General features: G+C 40.9%; 1 protein-coding gene across 8 annotated transcripts in view; it reads left to right on the forward strand.

Moving 5' to 3' along the window:
* DPY19L3 (dpy-19 like C-mannosyltransferase 3) overlaps positions 1 to 5,255 on the forward strand; it is a 79,980-nt gene extending 74,725 nt beyond the window's left edge. For 6 of the 8 annotated variants that reach the window (XM_024236276.3, XM_054538346.2, XM_024236275.3 and 3 more), the window contains one exon: positions 1,434 to 5,255. In XM_024236276.3, the coding sequence (XP_024092044.3) occupies positions 1,434 to 1,595 (162 nt within the window). In that variant the 3' untranslated portion in view covers positions 1,596 to 5,255. 8 annotated transcript variants of the gene reach the window in all.
* The last annotated feature ends 10,318 nt before the right edge of the window (positions 5,256 to 15,573 follow it).

Here is a 15,573-nt window from a genome sequence, read left to right on the forward strand (position 1 = left end):
AGTTGAATTACGCTACGAATCAAGTATTTGCTTTTTCTCTTGCTTCCTACAGAACCCCTCTCTTGGCACTTTAGTGACTGCCACCGGGGCTGGGCAAGGGAGAGGTGAGAGGGGAGCCCTGGGTCCCCAGTGTCACACCAAACAGAGCAGCTCTGCCTTCAGCTCATTTGTATGATGGGGCTCTGCATAAAATGTATCTGTTAAAGATTTTGCTGCCATAAACAAAACCTCAGCCTTTAAACCCACTGCTCCAACGCTTCGTATTGGCTAGCTGCTGCATGGCGGGGATGGTGGGGCCCTCCTGCCCTCCGGTCTAGGTGGTGGATTCCCCCTACCCCTCCTGCCCTCTCCCACTGAGTGTCCTGTGTCCACTGGTGCGTTTCCACAGGCTGGCTTTCAGAGGCTAAGTTACACTCCAGAGCAGAAAAGCAGCAAGCCGCTTCTCCCTTCTCCCTTCTGAGGAAAGTGTTCTTGGAGCTATGCCAGGTCTCAGTAGAGCAAACAGATTTTCACCCTTTAGAGGTGTGATGTGTGCTGTAATTAATGGTATGAAAGCCAATAGATATTTGTAAACAAGTTGGACAAAGTGACAAACCTAGCCTAAATTTGAAAAAAAAAAATCTTGACTGTACAGAATTTGAGATTCAGATTTTTGCCTGAGGAGAATCATAGTTCATAATTGTCTTGAGTTCAGAGGTGGTACAGACCAGAGACATCCATTAAAATTTTGATTTGAGTGTGACTTTTTCAGTTATTTATTTATTTATTTATTTATTTATTTATTTATTTATTTTTGGAGACAGGGTCTCACTCTGTCACTCAGACTGGAATGCAGTGGCATGATCTTGGCTTACTGCAGCCTCAACCTTCCAGGCTCAAGTGATCCTCCCACTTCAGCCTCCCAAGTAGCTGGGACCACAGGCATACATCACCATACCCAGCTAATTTTTTGTAAAGATGGAGTCTGGCTATGTTGCCCAGATGAGTCTCAGGCTCCTGATCTAAGTGATCGTCCTGCCTCAGCCTCCCAAAGTGCTGGGATTTCAGGCATGTGCCACCACACCTGGCCTAAATGTGACTTTTTCTGATGAGTTAGAGAGCTTTCTCTGATCACAGTAGTTCTCTGTATTTCATTTCTATGAGAGAGACAGTATAGTATGTTCCTAAGAGCAAGCAGACCTGAGTTGTAGTTCTGGCTTTCCCGTTAATGGGATCATCGTGTGACGCTGCACTCTCCTTCTTAGCCTTGGTCTGCACTTCTGAAGGGGGAAAAGGATGGCCCTGATGATCTCCAAGTGCCCATGGACATTGAAATAATATAATTTAATTTCACTCACATACCATTCTTAAACCCAATACCCATTCCTGCTCCTACTGTCTTTTGTAAATAGGATTTTCCCCCAAAATTGTATTTGGGTTTGTTTTGGTTTTAGATGATGGATGGCCCAGGAGAGAACGATCCTGATTTGAAACCTGCAGACCACCCTCGTTTCTGTGAAGAGATCAAAAGAAACCTGCCTCCCTACGTGGCCTACTTCACCAGAGTGTTCCAGAACAAAACCTTCCACGTTTACAAGCTGTCCAGAAACAAGTAGCGCAGATTTCTGCCCAGTGTCTATTTTTGATACGGAGAAACTGCATCATGATGAAACTCAATAGATGACGTTTCCTATGTAAGTAGGTAGCCCAAACCTTCAAGCTGTGATATGAGTAAGTTCTACAGATGTTTACACAAGTATTGCCATCTTTGAAAGCATCTTCTGCAAGCGGAAGTCTTTTTTGTTGTGTGTCTATCTTTCTCATTAATGTTCTTTACCCTAAATGTTGACAACTTTCTAAGAGTGACCTAGAATTATGTTGTTGGAGAGAATGATGTGTGTTCCATGGATACCCGGATAGGCACATAACATGTTGGAAGATGAACACCTGCTCAGGATTTGAAATACTTTTAATTTTCAGGTGACTTAAGACAGCTATGATTGAATCAACTAGAGATGATGATCAACTTATTTAATATGATTTCACTGGTGAAGACCAATTGGTAGCTTTTTAAAAAGCTCTTTAGTGTACTGTTTTACCTTAAAATGTTATAATATTTTCCAGTTGTCATGCTTTCAACATTAACAGAAAAATCATGTTAAGGCTTTGTATCAAACATTTTGTTACACTCTGTCTGAAATGTAATGTGGAGTATTTCAGCAGTATGTGTCATGTATTGTGTGTGTCTGTGTGTGTGTGCATGTGCACACATGTGTTTTAATGCTGGGCACAGAAAAGTGTTACAAGTTCCGTATCGTAAGTCCTTAAAGGGGCAGAAATATATGTAGCCAAGTAGAATTTATTACATTTTAGTGTTATTATTTTAAAACCTACTGATACTCTTTAACCTCTCCTGCAGTAATAGTTTTGCTTTATTTCTTACTCATTTCAATTTATTGGGTTTGCAAAATTTTGTAAACTTTTTGTGTTTTTAGCCTTTGTATTTTTTACAGCCTAGAATCTTGCAAAGTCTGAATATTTTTTAAATGTTCTATCTTAACTAGTTCACTAATACAGTATTTTTAGCAGACAGCATTTTCAGACAGCATTTTCATACCAAGTTTGACTTGTGGTCTCCAATCTTACTGGGAAGGCCCTGGTAGTGTAATTCTTTTCCTTATTAAAAGGTAACCAAGTGCCTCGATAAGTCATGCTTATTTGTAAACAACAAAGAAGAGTATATGTACCTGCTCAAAATTTTTTTGATAATTGCTTATATAATTAATTTCTAATGATGAGGACATGTAAAAGTTGCTAGTAAGAACATAGTATGCATTTAATTAAATCAAGATGGCTAATGGAATTAACTTTCTCACCTGTTCTTGCCAGGTGGAAATGATTTAAGCATTTCTCCTTGCAGTTGTATTGAAGTAAATTACCATAGGCATCAAGATGGCTGCATCACATTTTCAAATGATTTTATATTCAGTTGCTACTTATAAAGCAGCATTCAAAAAGTCTTTTACACTGTCATGTTGGACACAAGCAGACTCAGCTTTTATCAAAACTTGTTTAAATAAAAAATTGACCGTAGCTGGGTTATTAAATTATGCAACTGAAACTCCTGAATTTTACACCTTTTCTGTATCCCTTAATAAGACTGGAGACCACTGCAGTTTAGGATAATACAATAATAACACGTTTTAATCAGTACTAAAACTTTAATTCAGCCAATAATGATGCATGCCTGTTGTAGCTGACAGCATGGGTCAGTACATCCTTCAGCGAGTGCCTTACTCTAATTGAAACCAAGCACACGTAAGGTACAATATGTTAGACTCTGATTTTGTTTTCAAAATCCTCTGTTATGGCTATATTTAAATTTATTTTAAATATTCCTGTATGTATTCATCTAAGCATTTGGGCATTTGGAGTCTTAATATACAAGAAACACGTATTTAAATTGTTATGCTTATCACTGCAATGATGGCAAACAGTGATTTTTTTTTTCATAGTTTAGGTGTCATTGTTGCCAGCACCTTTAGTGCTCAGTCTTCAGTGAAAAATATAAAGTGCCAAAAAAATCTTGCAAGACAGAATCCATACTTAACACTCTTTCCAAGACACTGTGACCGTGTACAGTAGTTTTTATTTCCTGATGACCAAATCTCTCAACGAATCATGTTATTAATAAATATTTTTAGCACTCGTCAGTATTCTCCAATGTGACCTTCTCATTGGGGTACACAGAAGGAAAGCAAAGAAGAGCATCTGACTTCTAGCTCTGGCTTACAGCCTCTCCACCAGGCCAAAGCAAGAGACCTGCGGCAGCAGCTCCCCGCCACTCAGACCTGGGTGTAGCCTCAAAGAATGGCTCTGTTTTCTTTTGACAGAAAACCCACTTGATTTTGCTTCTGAGTTAGCAGTCAGAAGACCCTCTAAGTACAATAGAAGTGCTCTTAACGGACTCTGCCTATGTGACTCCCAGGCCCCGGAGTCTCCATCTCTCTCGTAAGCCACCTGCCCCAGCACAGCTGGAGGTTGTTCTCTGGTGTTCTCAGTGCTCCGGCTCCCTCCCTTGAGTTGTGCACCCGTCCCAAACTACTCCGTACAAGTTCTGCTTCCTCTTGTAAGTACACAACTCAGTTAAGTATTTACATACACATAGAAAATACGGGTGTGAAAAGAAAGAACTTCCTGCAAAAATTAAGTTGAATACTTTGGTAAAAAGTGATAAAGGCTGAGTTGCTAATAAAAGTTGCTTTTAAATTAGGTGTGGCTGGGAAAATTATAAGATATTGGGGAAAATATACAAATTAAGAAAATTTCTGAGCTTAGATTGCTTCATAGATTTATTTAAGTACTCATCCCACCTTTAAAAACTCTAAACTGAGAAGAAGGGACCCAAATCATGTTATTGGTGTGATTTATGTGAGAAGTAGAACTGTAGTCATTGGACCCTTAGGCAAAGGAAAATCCGTGTCTTTATATCAGAAGATCGGCAAACGAATGTATAGTTACACAGTTTAGGTTATGATTCCCTACTTTAACCTACTTACTTCATTAAATGACCAACTACTGATACTGATCACAATAGTTATTAGAGATTCTAATTTAGTTGGAAGGTTCTAATCACTTTCATTACAGGCATTTGAAAAATAGGGATTCATTTCAAATATATTAGCCAGGAGCATAGTTAGATGTTACCCAGGCCATTTATCATCCTGTTAATGATGATTTTCCCGACCCTTGTGAGATCAGCGTGACAGGAGTGTGTGCGTGTGTGTGTGTTTCTGTGGGTGTGTGGTTTTGGTTGGGTGCTGCCAGGTGGCAAAGGCATATGTAAATACATCATCTGATCTGCATCTTTATTTCACAATTAACTAAAACTAAAAATGTCTATTCTGATTCCATATTGATTTTGTCCAAGATGTAAAACTTTGAGTTCATCTTTGGCCAAAACCTACCTGAATTAACATACAAAATATTTGGTTTTTAAAATTTAACTCAAATCTCAAAATCAATTAAGTATTCTCAGATGCTGTATCTTGGTTAATATGCTCCCAAATACTTTAAACATGGCAACCTTTTGGCCTAAGAGAGTGTTTGTCTGTTCATGGAAAAAAGCTTTTGAGATGAGAGGGTGTCTTACTTTCTTGTGGCAATTGATTTTCTGTTTTAACACCCTTTGGGTAAAATCTTACAAAGAGCTTTTATAATTTGTTTTACTGAATTGTATGGAGATTGTATACTAAGTAAAGCTCTTTTAAATTGCATAAGATGAGTGTCTTGCATTTCTTTGAAGGTCAAAGCCCAAGGAACCTGCTTGTTGAAGTGCATAAATATTTGCTAAATAGAGTAAATCACTAAAGGTGAGTGTGTCTACTAAAATTACAAAAAATTAGCCGGGCACAGTGGCGGGCGCCTGTAGTCCCAGCTACTCAGGAGGCTGAGGCAGAAGAATGGCGTGAACCCAGGAGGCAGAGCTTGCAGTGAGCCGAGATCTCGCCACTGCACTCCAGCCTGGGCGACAGAGCGAGACTCTGTCTTTAAAAAAAAAAGAGTTTTTCACCTAGATTAAGTCAGACCCACCCAATATAATCTGCATTTTTGTTAGCTCAATTGTAATTGTTAGCTTAATTGTGATTGTTATTGTTGAGGGTGTTTATTTTTTAGAATGGATTTTGGTTTGACAGCTGCTTATTTGTTTCACTTGAATTCCAAGGTTATAGTTTAGATTTATAAAGAGAAGACTACTGATAGCAGAATTTATCCTTGAAGAGATAAATGCTATTTGTTTTGACCTCAAGAACAGTTTCTACTTGATTAAATTCTGAGTCTTTAGTAATTCAGGAAGATGGGTGGTAGTGCACCTGCTTGGTTAAAGTGTATAGATAACAAATGTGTTGGACTGTTATGTTCAAAGCAGAAGTTGAAATTTCAAGCAAAAATGGTCAGAAAGACAAAATGGAAAAAAACTGGCAGTGAGGTCTCAAATATTCTGTACTGACGGGTGGTCCCTAGCAAAATAAGAATAATAATATAGATAAGCAAGAGATGTGGGATATGAATGAACTGACATGGAATGGGCTGACATGGACACCAGGCACTTGACAGATGAAATGCTTTTTTTTCTCTGCCCCTCCTTTCAGATAAGGTGTCTGAAACTCATTTCATAAACCTTTTCGTTATTATTTAGAAGTTTGCTTTATAAGATTGTTTTTCAAAATGCAGATAATAGAACTATAGTATAATGTGAAGTCAATTTCATGGGTTACAACCAACATTTAAAAGGAAAGGAGGGAGGGAGGGAAGGAGGAGGACAGCCCAATGTTAAATGTAAGTGCTGTTTTGTGGAACATCTATTCCAGTTATACATATAGGTATTCATTTTTGGGGGTACAATATAAAATATATTTCTTCCGTGAGTTATAGTCAGGCTGAAAGCCAGGCCTTTATTAGCTGAGGGATTCTGGGAGGATGGCAGCTTGAACTTGTCTGTGTCCTTGCCCTCTGTGCTAGCAGAACTGTCTGAATCAACATTGGTGATATTAAAGAACTAGCATAATGATAGAGAATGGCTGGGCTCCCAGCTAGACCCCACCCTTAAGCCTGGAACCCTGGCCCTAAGTGAAAACAGCTGACCCTGTTTTTCTGCCCAAATGTTGCCTTTTGGGGCAGCCATGCCCCTATCCTGTGCCCATAAAAAGACTTCAGGTGGCAGAGCAACACAAGTAGCTGAACAGCAGGGATACAAGCCGCCAAGTGGCGGGAATACAAGCAACTGAGCAGCAGAGACTATGGATAGACCCAGCTAACTTCAGACATGTGGCTTCAGGGAAAGATCACCTTCCCACACCATCCCCTTTCCAACTCCCATCCCACTGAGAGCCACTTCCATCACCCAATAAAATCCTTCACATATACTACCCTTCAGTCCGTTCATGTGACCTGATTCTTCCTGGATGCCAGACAAGAACCCAGGTGCCAGGAGGGCAGGGGCTTGGATGCTGCTGTGGGGCCCACACAGAGCCTGCCTCCTGCCAAAGAGGAGCAACTGTCCGATTCTAGCCTTCCTTCCCTCCGGTTTCTGCACTCACTTGCTCGCATACTCCCTCTCATGAGGAGTGGCCAGCAGCAGGCTGAGTAAAACAGCCACTCCAGTTTTCACCCACAAAGGGTTTCCCTTGTTGAAGGGAACAATCCCATCTCAATAATTCTTATATGTGATATGGACGTTTTCTTAAGTTTCTTTAAAGTCCTTATATTTAAAATATATACTGAAATATTTACAGACAAGTATATGTCTAGGATTTGTGTCAAAATAATTTTGTGGGGCATCTAGATGAAACAAATTAACAATGAAAAGATATGGCTTAAGCTAGTTTGGAATTTTTATATAGTGGAAAGAGAGAAATTAGACCCAACGAAACAGACTGAAACTAGGAATGAAACTAGGAAGATAAAATTTAGGAGATAGCTGAAATCAATCAATGCAACAAATAGTAGAAAGGATAAATAAATTCAAAATTCAGTTATTTTAAAATAAAGCAGATAAACACTGGGCCAACCTGATTAAGACAAAATAGCAAAAATATACAACAGTAGAAATATAAAATATGTAATTCCAGAATCAGGGATAATGATAATTATATGAGGATAACATATGCAATTCTGTAACAAAAATAAATAAAAACCTATAGGAAATGGGTGACTTTCTAAGAAAATAGAAAATGTCAATGTGGCCCGAAAAAGAAGTTGAAAACTTGAATAGACAAAACCCATGAAAGTTCTGGCATGGGGTCCAAAGGTCGCAAAGGACATTTGGACAAGAAGGGTGCACAGCCAGATTCTTTCTCACTTTTAAAGGGGATGACTCCCAAGTTCACATAGTCTCAGCCATAGAATAGGGAGAACCCCAAGTTTTAGGAAAGCTAGTCCAACTTTAACAACAAAATAACACAGAGAGTGTATCAGTTTTCTATTACTACATAACAAATCACCACAAACTTTGCAGCTTGAAACAACACACATCTATTATCTCAAGATTTTGTGGATCAGGAGCCGAAGTACAGGTTAGCTGGGTCCTCTCCTGTCTCACAAGGCTGCAGTCAAGGTATCAGCCGGGCTGCTTTCTCATCTGGGGTTACCGGACCTCTTCCAAGTTCACTCAAGCTTGTGGCAAAATTAAATTCTTTATGCCTGTGGGACTGAGGCCATTAGCTCCTAGAGGCCACCCCTCTCTAGGAGATTCACAGCATGGCCGTTAGCCTCTTCAAGGCCATCAGAAAGCATCTCTCCAGTTACTGTTTTAAGAGTTTTTCGGCCGCGCGTGATGGCTCACGCCTGTAATCCAGCACTTTGGGAGGCCAAGGCGGGTGGATCACAAGGTCAGGAGATTGAGACCATCCTGGCTAACACTGCGAAACCCCATCTCTACTAAAAACACAAAAAATTAGCCAGGCGTAGTGGTGGGTGCCTGTAGTCCCAGCTACTCAGGAGGCTGAGACAGGAGAATGGCATGAACCCGGGAAGTGGAGGTTGTAGTGAGCTGAGATCGCACCACTACACTCCAACCTGGGCAACAGAGCGAGACTCCATCTCAAAAAAAAAAAACAAAAACAAAAACAAAAAAAGAGTTTTTCACCTGGATTAAGTCAGACCCACCCAATATAATCTCCATTTTTGTTAGCTCAAAATCAGCTTGTTTGTGACCTGAATTACATCTGCAGAATCCTTTCACTTTTGCTATATAGCCTCGCCTAATTACCTAAATAGGAACGGCATTTATATTCATAGGCTCATCCACGCTCAAGGGGAGGGGCTCTGCAGGGCATGTTCTTCAGGCAGTGGGAATCTTGGGGGCCATCTTAGAATTCTTCCTACCACAGACAGTTTGAAAGAACAGGGTCTGGGCCAGGCAGGGTATCTCACACCTGTAATCCCAGTGCTTTGGGAGGCCAAGGCAGAATGATCACTTGAGGTCAGGAGTTCAAGATTAGCCTGGGCAACATAACAAGACCCCATCTCTACAAAATATATATTTTTTAAATTAGCTGTGAGTGCTGGCACACACCTGTAGTCCCAGTTACTCAGGAGGCTGAGGTGGGAGGATCCCTTGAGCCTAGGCGTTTGAGGCAGCAGTGAGCTATGATTGCATCACTGCACTCCAGCCTGGGCAACAGAGCAAGACCTTGTCTCTTAAAAAAAAATTTAAAAATAAAAGAATAGGGCCTGGCGATAACTGAGTGGCAATGGTTAACATAGGGCTTTTGTGAACTTTGAGAGAAAGGAGGCACACAAGGTGAATCCCAGGGTCACTGAGGCTTTCTCCCTTAGAGGCTTTTCCAAACTGTGGCACAGGAAAATGGAGCCCAAGCAGAGCATGTCAGGCTTTCTGGAGGAAGCAGATTGGAGTTGACAGCTGCTAAGGTGGCTGGGGTTTGGTAGGGGGTTGGAGGGGCAGAGCACCAGAGAGGAGAGAGTTGGAACAAAGAAAACCTAAGAATTTCCCATTGGGTCCTTGGTCAGTTCCTAGCCTGCAGAGGCTTAGCAGAGAACATCTGGTCAGTGGCAGAGCTGAACAGAAAATTCAGAGGTTACACAATCCCGAGGAGACACTGGAATTTGGGTCCAGCTGGGGCTGAGAGACCACAGTGAATCTCCCAGGCATTCAGCTGAGACTCTGGAGAGACTATATCTTCTCCTGGGAGTAGAGGCTGTTATCCAAATTGCCTGCCAGAAACAAATGTGAATCTGCTCTGAAGGTTGATAGCCTTATCCATGGCTTCAAATTATCTTTACACTTTTTATATACACAATGTAGCACTCAATAAAAAATAATCAGGAATAATTTTTAAAAACTGAGACCAGGTGTGGTGGCTCACACCTGTCATCCCAGCACTTTGGGAGTTCGAGAAGGGAGGATCACTTGAGCCCAGGAATTTGACACCAGCCTGGACAACAAGGCGAAACTTGGTGTCTACAAAAAATACAAAAACTTAGGTGTGGTGGCATGCGCCTGTAATCCCAGCTACTCAGGAGGCTGAGGTGTGAGAATCACCTGAGCCTGGGATATGGAGACTGCAGTGAGCCATGATCATGTCACTATACTCCAGCCTGGCGACAGAGTGAGAGCCTGTCTCAAAAAAACAAAAACAAAAAACATGACTGAAACAATTGAAGTAGAAACAGTGCCACAGGCAAATCAAATATTGCAGCCTGAAGCATAGACTTTAAAATAACTATGCTTATCATATTTAAAACTTTAAATGACAAGAAGGAGAATTTAGGTGAATAACTGAAAACTTTATAAAAGCAAAATAGAAATGCTAGAACTGAAAAATGCAATGAATTAAGTGTCCACTGTTGGGTTAGACACAGCTGAAGACAGTTGATCAACTGGACAATAGGTTAGAAGAAAATATCCAGACTAAAATATTGTGGGTTGGGGAGGAGGTGAAAAACAAAGGAAAGGCTGTGTGTGGTGACTCACACCTATAATCCCAGCACTTTGAGAGGCCAAGGCAGGATCGGTTGGGCCTCAGGAGTTTGAGACCAGCCTGGGCAACATAATGAGACCTGTTTTTTTTGTTTTGTTTTGTGTCGTGTCGTGTTATGTTGTTTTGAGATGGAATCTCGCTCTGTTGCCAGGCTGGAGTGCAGTGGCAAGATCTTGGCTCACTGCAACCTCCGCCTCCCGGGTTCAAGTGATTCTCCTGCCTCAGCCTCCCGAGTAGCTGAGACTACAGCTGCCCACCATGCCCAGCTAATTTTTGTATTTTTAGTAGAGACAGGGTTTCACCATATTGGCCAGGATGGTCTCAATCTCTTGACTTCGTGATCTGCCCGCCTTGGCCTCCCAAAGTGCTGGGATTACAGGCGTGAGCCACCGCACCCAGCCCTGTTTTCATTTAAAAAGAAAAAGGAGAGCATGGAATATGTTTTCGTATATTTTATGCCATTCTCTAAGTGGTACTGGAGTCCCACGAGAAGAGGAAAGAGAATGGGCCTGTATGACTTCGGGCATGCTACTCATATTCTTAGCTTCATGTCTTCTTTTGTAAATGGAGGTGTAATCATAATATACCTATTGGTTTGTGGGGTGGATTAAATGAGATAACATTTCAAGCACTAGGCCCAATGTCTAGCACATGGTAAGTACATTAGACGAAAGCTGCAGGATTATTATCACAATCGTCTTCAAAATTAGAATGTGAAAGAAAAGCATGAAGAACAAAGTTACAGGTGAGTCTGACAGATACTAAAGAGCCGTTAGTAATTTTATGTTAACTATTCTTGCTGCAGAAAATATCTTTAAAAGCAAAAAAAAAAAAAAAAAAAAATTCAAGGACTGAGGAGCAGATTAAGAGAACAGTTTTATAGATAAATTAGTTTCTTAGTAATTCCTGAGGTGTGTATTTGCAACACAAGGAAATGGATTTGTGTTTGTGTCTCTGTGTGGGTGGGGAAGAGAGACAGAAAAATAGAGCCATGGACAAAGACCGAGAGCGACTGATTGATTGAATGTTCTTAGAGGAGACATTATCATTGTTGAAGATAAATGCCAAAGCCCTGCCAAGGTGCACATATTCATAAAGAAGTAGAAGGGGCTGATTGTGCGTGAATCTGCTTAAGAAAGGGAAAGGAGTGAAGGAACATGATTTCAGGACTAGCCCGGTAATTAGAACTGCAGTGAGCTAATTAAGGCTCATAAATTTAATGAAACTATTAGCATTTTCTCTTGCAAGAAAAGGTATATGTTTTTTCTCAGGAAATGACACCTGTGAATAATTATCTCTCATTTCTATTAAGATTATTTACATAAGTTTTGCTCATTTGGCACTCACTGCTGTTAATTATTATTTTTTATTTTTTACAACACCTGATATCACACTAGATTCACTCTAGCTAGGAAAGTGCTTTGGGGGTTACTGATAATTAATAGTTTAGCACAAATAGACAAGACCATTGTTAGGGGACCTGCTGTACTGTTACTGTGCTGTCTTTGTGGGCAGCCTTTTTGTTTAATAGAAAATGTTTCAGAATCTTTGAATGTCTGTAAGAGCCTGGTAGATATGAAAATTATGAACACAACCTTTCCTAGGCCATCATGTAACTCAATGGTTTCTTCAGTGAGAACTTACTGAGTACCTACTGTATGCCAGAGGAAGAGGTGAGAAAAGGGCATGAGGATAGGTTTATGATATAAACATGAATTCAAAAGATCCTATTATGGCACTGAACTGGAATGGTTATGATGACCTCTAAGGGAAAACCAAGGGCGTATCATTTAGGAAATTTAAAATTGCAAATGTAAATCAAAAGTATCTGAGACAAGTCTTCATTTAGAAAGTTTATTTTGCCAATGTTAAGGACACACCATGACACACAGCCTCAGAAGGTCCTGATGACATGTACCCAAGGTGGTCGGGGTGCAGCTTAGCTTTATATACTTTATGGAGACATGAGACATCAGTCAATACATGTAAGATGTACACTGGTTGAGTCCAGAAAGGTGGGACAACTCAAAGTGGGGGGCTCCCAGGTCATAGGTAGATTTAGAGATTTTTCTGATTGGCAGAAAGAATTATTGTCAATAGAAGGGAATGTCTGAGTTACAGTAAGGGACTGTGGAGTCCAAGGTTTTATCATGCACATGAAGCCTCTAGGTAGCAGGCTTCAGAGAGAGTAGATTGTAAATGTTTCTTATCAGACTTAAAGAGTCTGTTCTATCCATAATTCCCAAAGTAAGGAGGGTGTAATGAAACATGTCCAGTTCCCCCTTCCCATCATGGCCTGAACTAGCTTTTCAGGTTAACTTCAGAATGCCCTTGGCCAAAAGAGGGGTCCATTCAGGTGGTTGCGGGGCCTTAGAATTTTATGTTTGATTTACACAAGTTTCAGAAAACCTAACCCAAGTTGTCTTACATAAAGGGAATGTTTTAGCACATTTAACTTTTTTAGGCCTTTAGGTAAGGCTTAATCTGATATCCTAGTAATTAGATTTATTAAATTAATATTTATTGAGACCTAAAAGGCCTTGGGAATACATTCCATATTCTCATTGAGTTTACATTTTAGTAGAGGATACAGACAACAGATAAGAAAAATAACAGAAAATATCCAAATGTTTTAAGAGAAATGAAAGTGCTGTGATAGAGATGAGTGGGTGGCTCCTTGGGTTTGGGCACTCAGAAAGCCTTCTTGGAGGAGGTATTTAGGCCAAAATTTCAATGACTACACCCAGAAGAATCACGCTATACTAAGATTGGAGGGAAGAAGGCTCCAGGCCGCTGAGCCAGTATCACAAAAGTCCCGGGCAGAAAGGAGCTTGGTGCGCCTGTCAGATGCAGCACACGGGAGAGGAGAGAGTAGGAGAAGGATGCAGAAGGCAGACCACACACACCACCATGAAGAAGTTGAATTTGTTCCCAGATGTGATTGAGAAATAGAGGAGGATTTTGAGCAGGGTAGTGACATTATCTCATTGTGTTTTAAACAGCGTGTCTGTGAATACTGTATTTTTCTATTGCTGCCATATCAAGTGACCAAAAACATGCAGCTTAAAACATCACAAACATGTGGTCTCCAGTTTTGTAATCAGAAGTCCAGGTAGAGCAGGAAGTGACTGTGTCCTCTGCACAGAGTCCAGGAAGATGAAACCTAAGCTTCCTTCTGGAAGCTCCAGGGATGAGTCTGTTTCCAGGCTCATTCAGTTGAAGAACCAGGGTTCTCATTTCTTGGCTGGCGCTCAGCTAGGGACCACCCTTAGCTCCTCAAGAGGTTGTTGCTCCGTAGCCCTCTACATCTCAAGACCACCAACAGGGTGTCAAGCTTCACACTGCCGCGTCTTCTTGACTTCAGCTGGGAAAGAGTCTCCACTTCCAAGGACTGGTGTGTGTTAGATTGGAACCACCAGATAATAGAAGATAATCTCCCTCATCTCAAGGTTCATAATTGTCATCACATTTGCAAAGGCCCTTTGGCCAAGGAGCATGACATATTTACAGGTCCTAGAGATTAGGAAGTGGACATTTCAGAGGGGGGTGGCATTAATCAGCCAACCACAGATGCTGGGTGGAAATCAGATGTGTGGGTGAGGTGTGTGGTCAGAGGCAGGGAGACCAGTGATCAGGATATTTCGGTAGTCCAAGTGCAACGTTATGGTGTTTGGGAACAGAATGGTAGGTAGGGGTAGAGAAAGGAGGTAGGGCTGACATGACTTGCTGGTATTGTAACAACGTAAGTGGAACCGGAGGTCATTATGTTAAGTGAACTAAGCCAGGCACAGAAAGACAAACGTCACATGTTCTCACTTAACTTGTGAGAGCTAAAAATTAAAATAAGTGAACTCATGGAGATAGAGAGTAGAAGGACGGTTACCCAAGGCTGGGAAGAGTAGTGGGGAGTGGAGGGGAAGTGGATGGTTAATGAGTACCAAAATCATGAGTAACACCTAGTGTTTGCTGGCACAACAGTGCAACTGTAGTAAAAAATAATTGAATTGTACATTTTAATTGTGCATTTAATTGTGCATACTAAAAATATAATTGGAATGTTTGTAAGACAAAGGTGTATTATTCTGTTCTCACGCTGCTAATAAAGACATACCTGAGACTGGGAAATTTATAAAGAAAAAGGTTCAATGGGCTCATAGTTCCACGTGGCTGGGGAGGCTTCACAATCACAGTGGAACATCAAAGAAGAGCAAAGGCATGTTTTCCATGGCCGCAGAGAAGAGAGCTTGTGCAGGGGAATTCCCATTTATGAAAGCATCAGATCTCGTGAGACTTACTACCACAAGAACAGTATGGGAGAAACCACCCCCAGGATTCAATTATCTCCACCTGGCCCCACCCTTGACACATGGGGATTATTACAGTTCAAGGTGAGACGTGGGTGGGGACACAGCTATACCATATCAAAAGGATAAATTCTTGAGGTGACAGATAACACCATTTACTCTGATATAATTATGCATTGCATGGCTGAATCAAAAGATCTCATGTAACCCATGAATATATATACCTACTACATACCCACAAAAATTAAAAATAAAATTAAAAAAAAAAGACTTGCTGGCAGATTAGACATTAGGAATAAGGGAAAGACTATGAGGAACAACAAATTTTTTTCTTGGCTTGCATAACTTGGTGTATAATGGTGCCTTTTATTGATTTTTTTTTAAATGAATCTAACATGAACATAAAAGGATGCCTTTTCTTGAGATGGAGAAGATTATGTGGTATTGGTGTTCAACAGATATTCTGGTTCTCCCCTCTTCTCGGCCCCTTTTCGCCTACGTGGGGCCTTATGACTTGTGCTTGACAATGAGATGTGTCATTTCTGAGTCAGCATTCAACTCCCCTTGCAAAATCCTCCAGAACTCTCTCTCTCCCCAGTGGTGGCTGCTGCTGTGTCCATCTGGGTCCTGGAATAAGGATGGTGAGGAGCAGAGATTTCTCGCCAACTTGCATTCAACTTGTACTGTAAGAAATAAACCTGTGTTGTTTTAAGTCACTGAGATTTGGGGGTTGGTTGTTATTGCCCCACAGCTTCACCTATTCTGACCTGACATACTGGGGGAGGAGC

This window comes from Pongo abelii, chromosome 20 (assembly GCF_028885655.2).
Source record: "Pongo abelii isolate AG06213 chromosome 20, NHGRI_mPonAbe1-v2.0_pri, whole genome shotgun sequence".
In the NCBI taxonomy this organism is placed as follows: Eukaryota; Metazoa; Chordata; class Mammalia; order Primates; family Hominidae; genus Pongo; species Pongo abelii.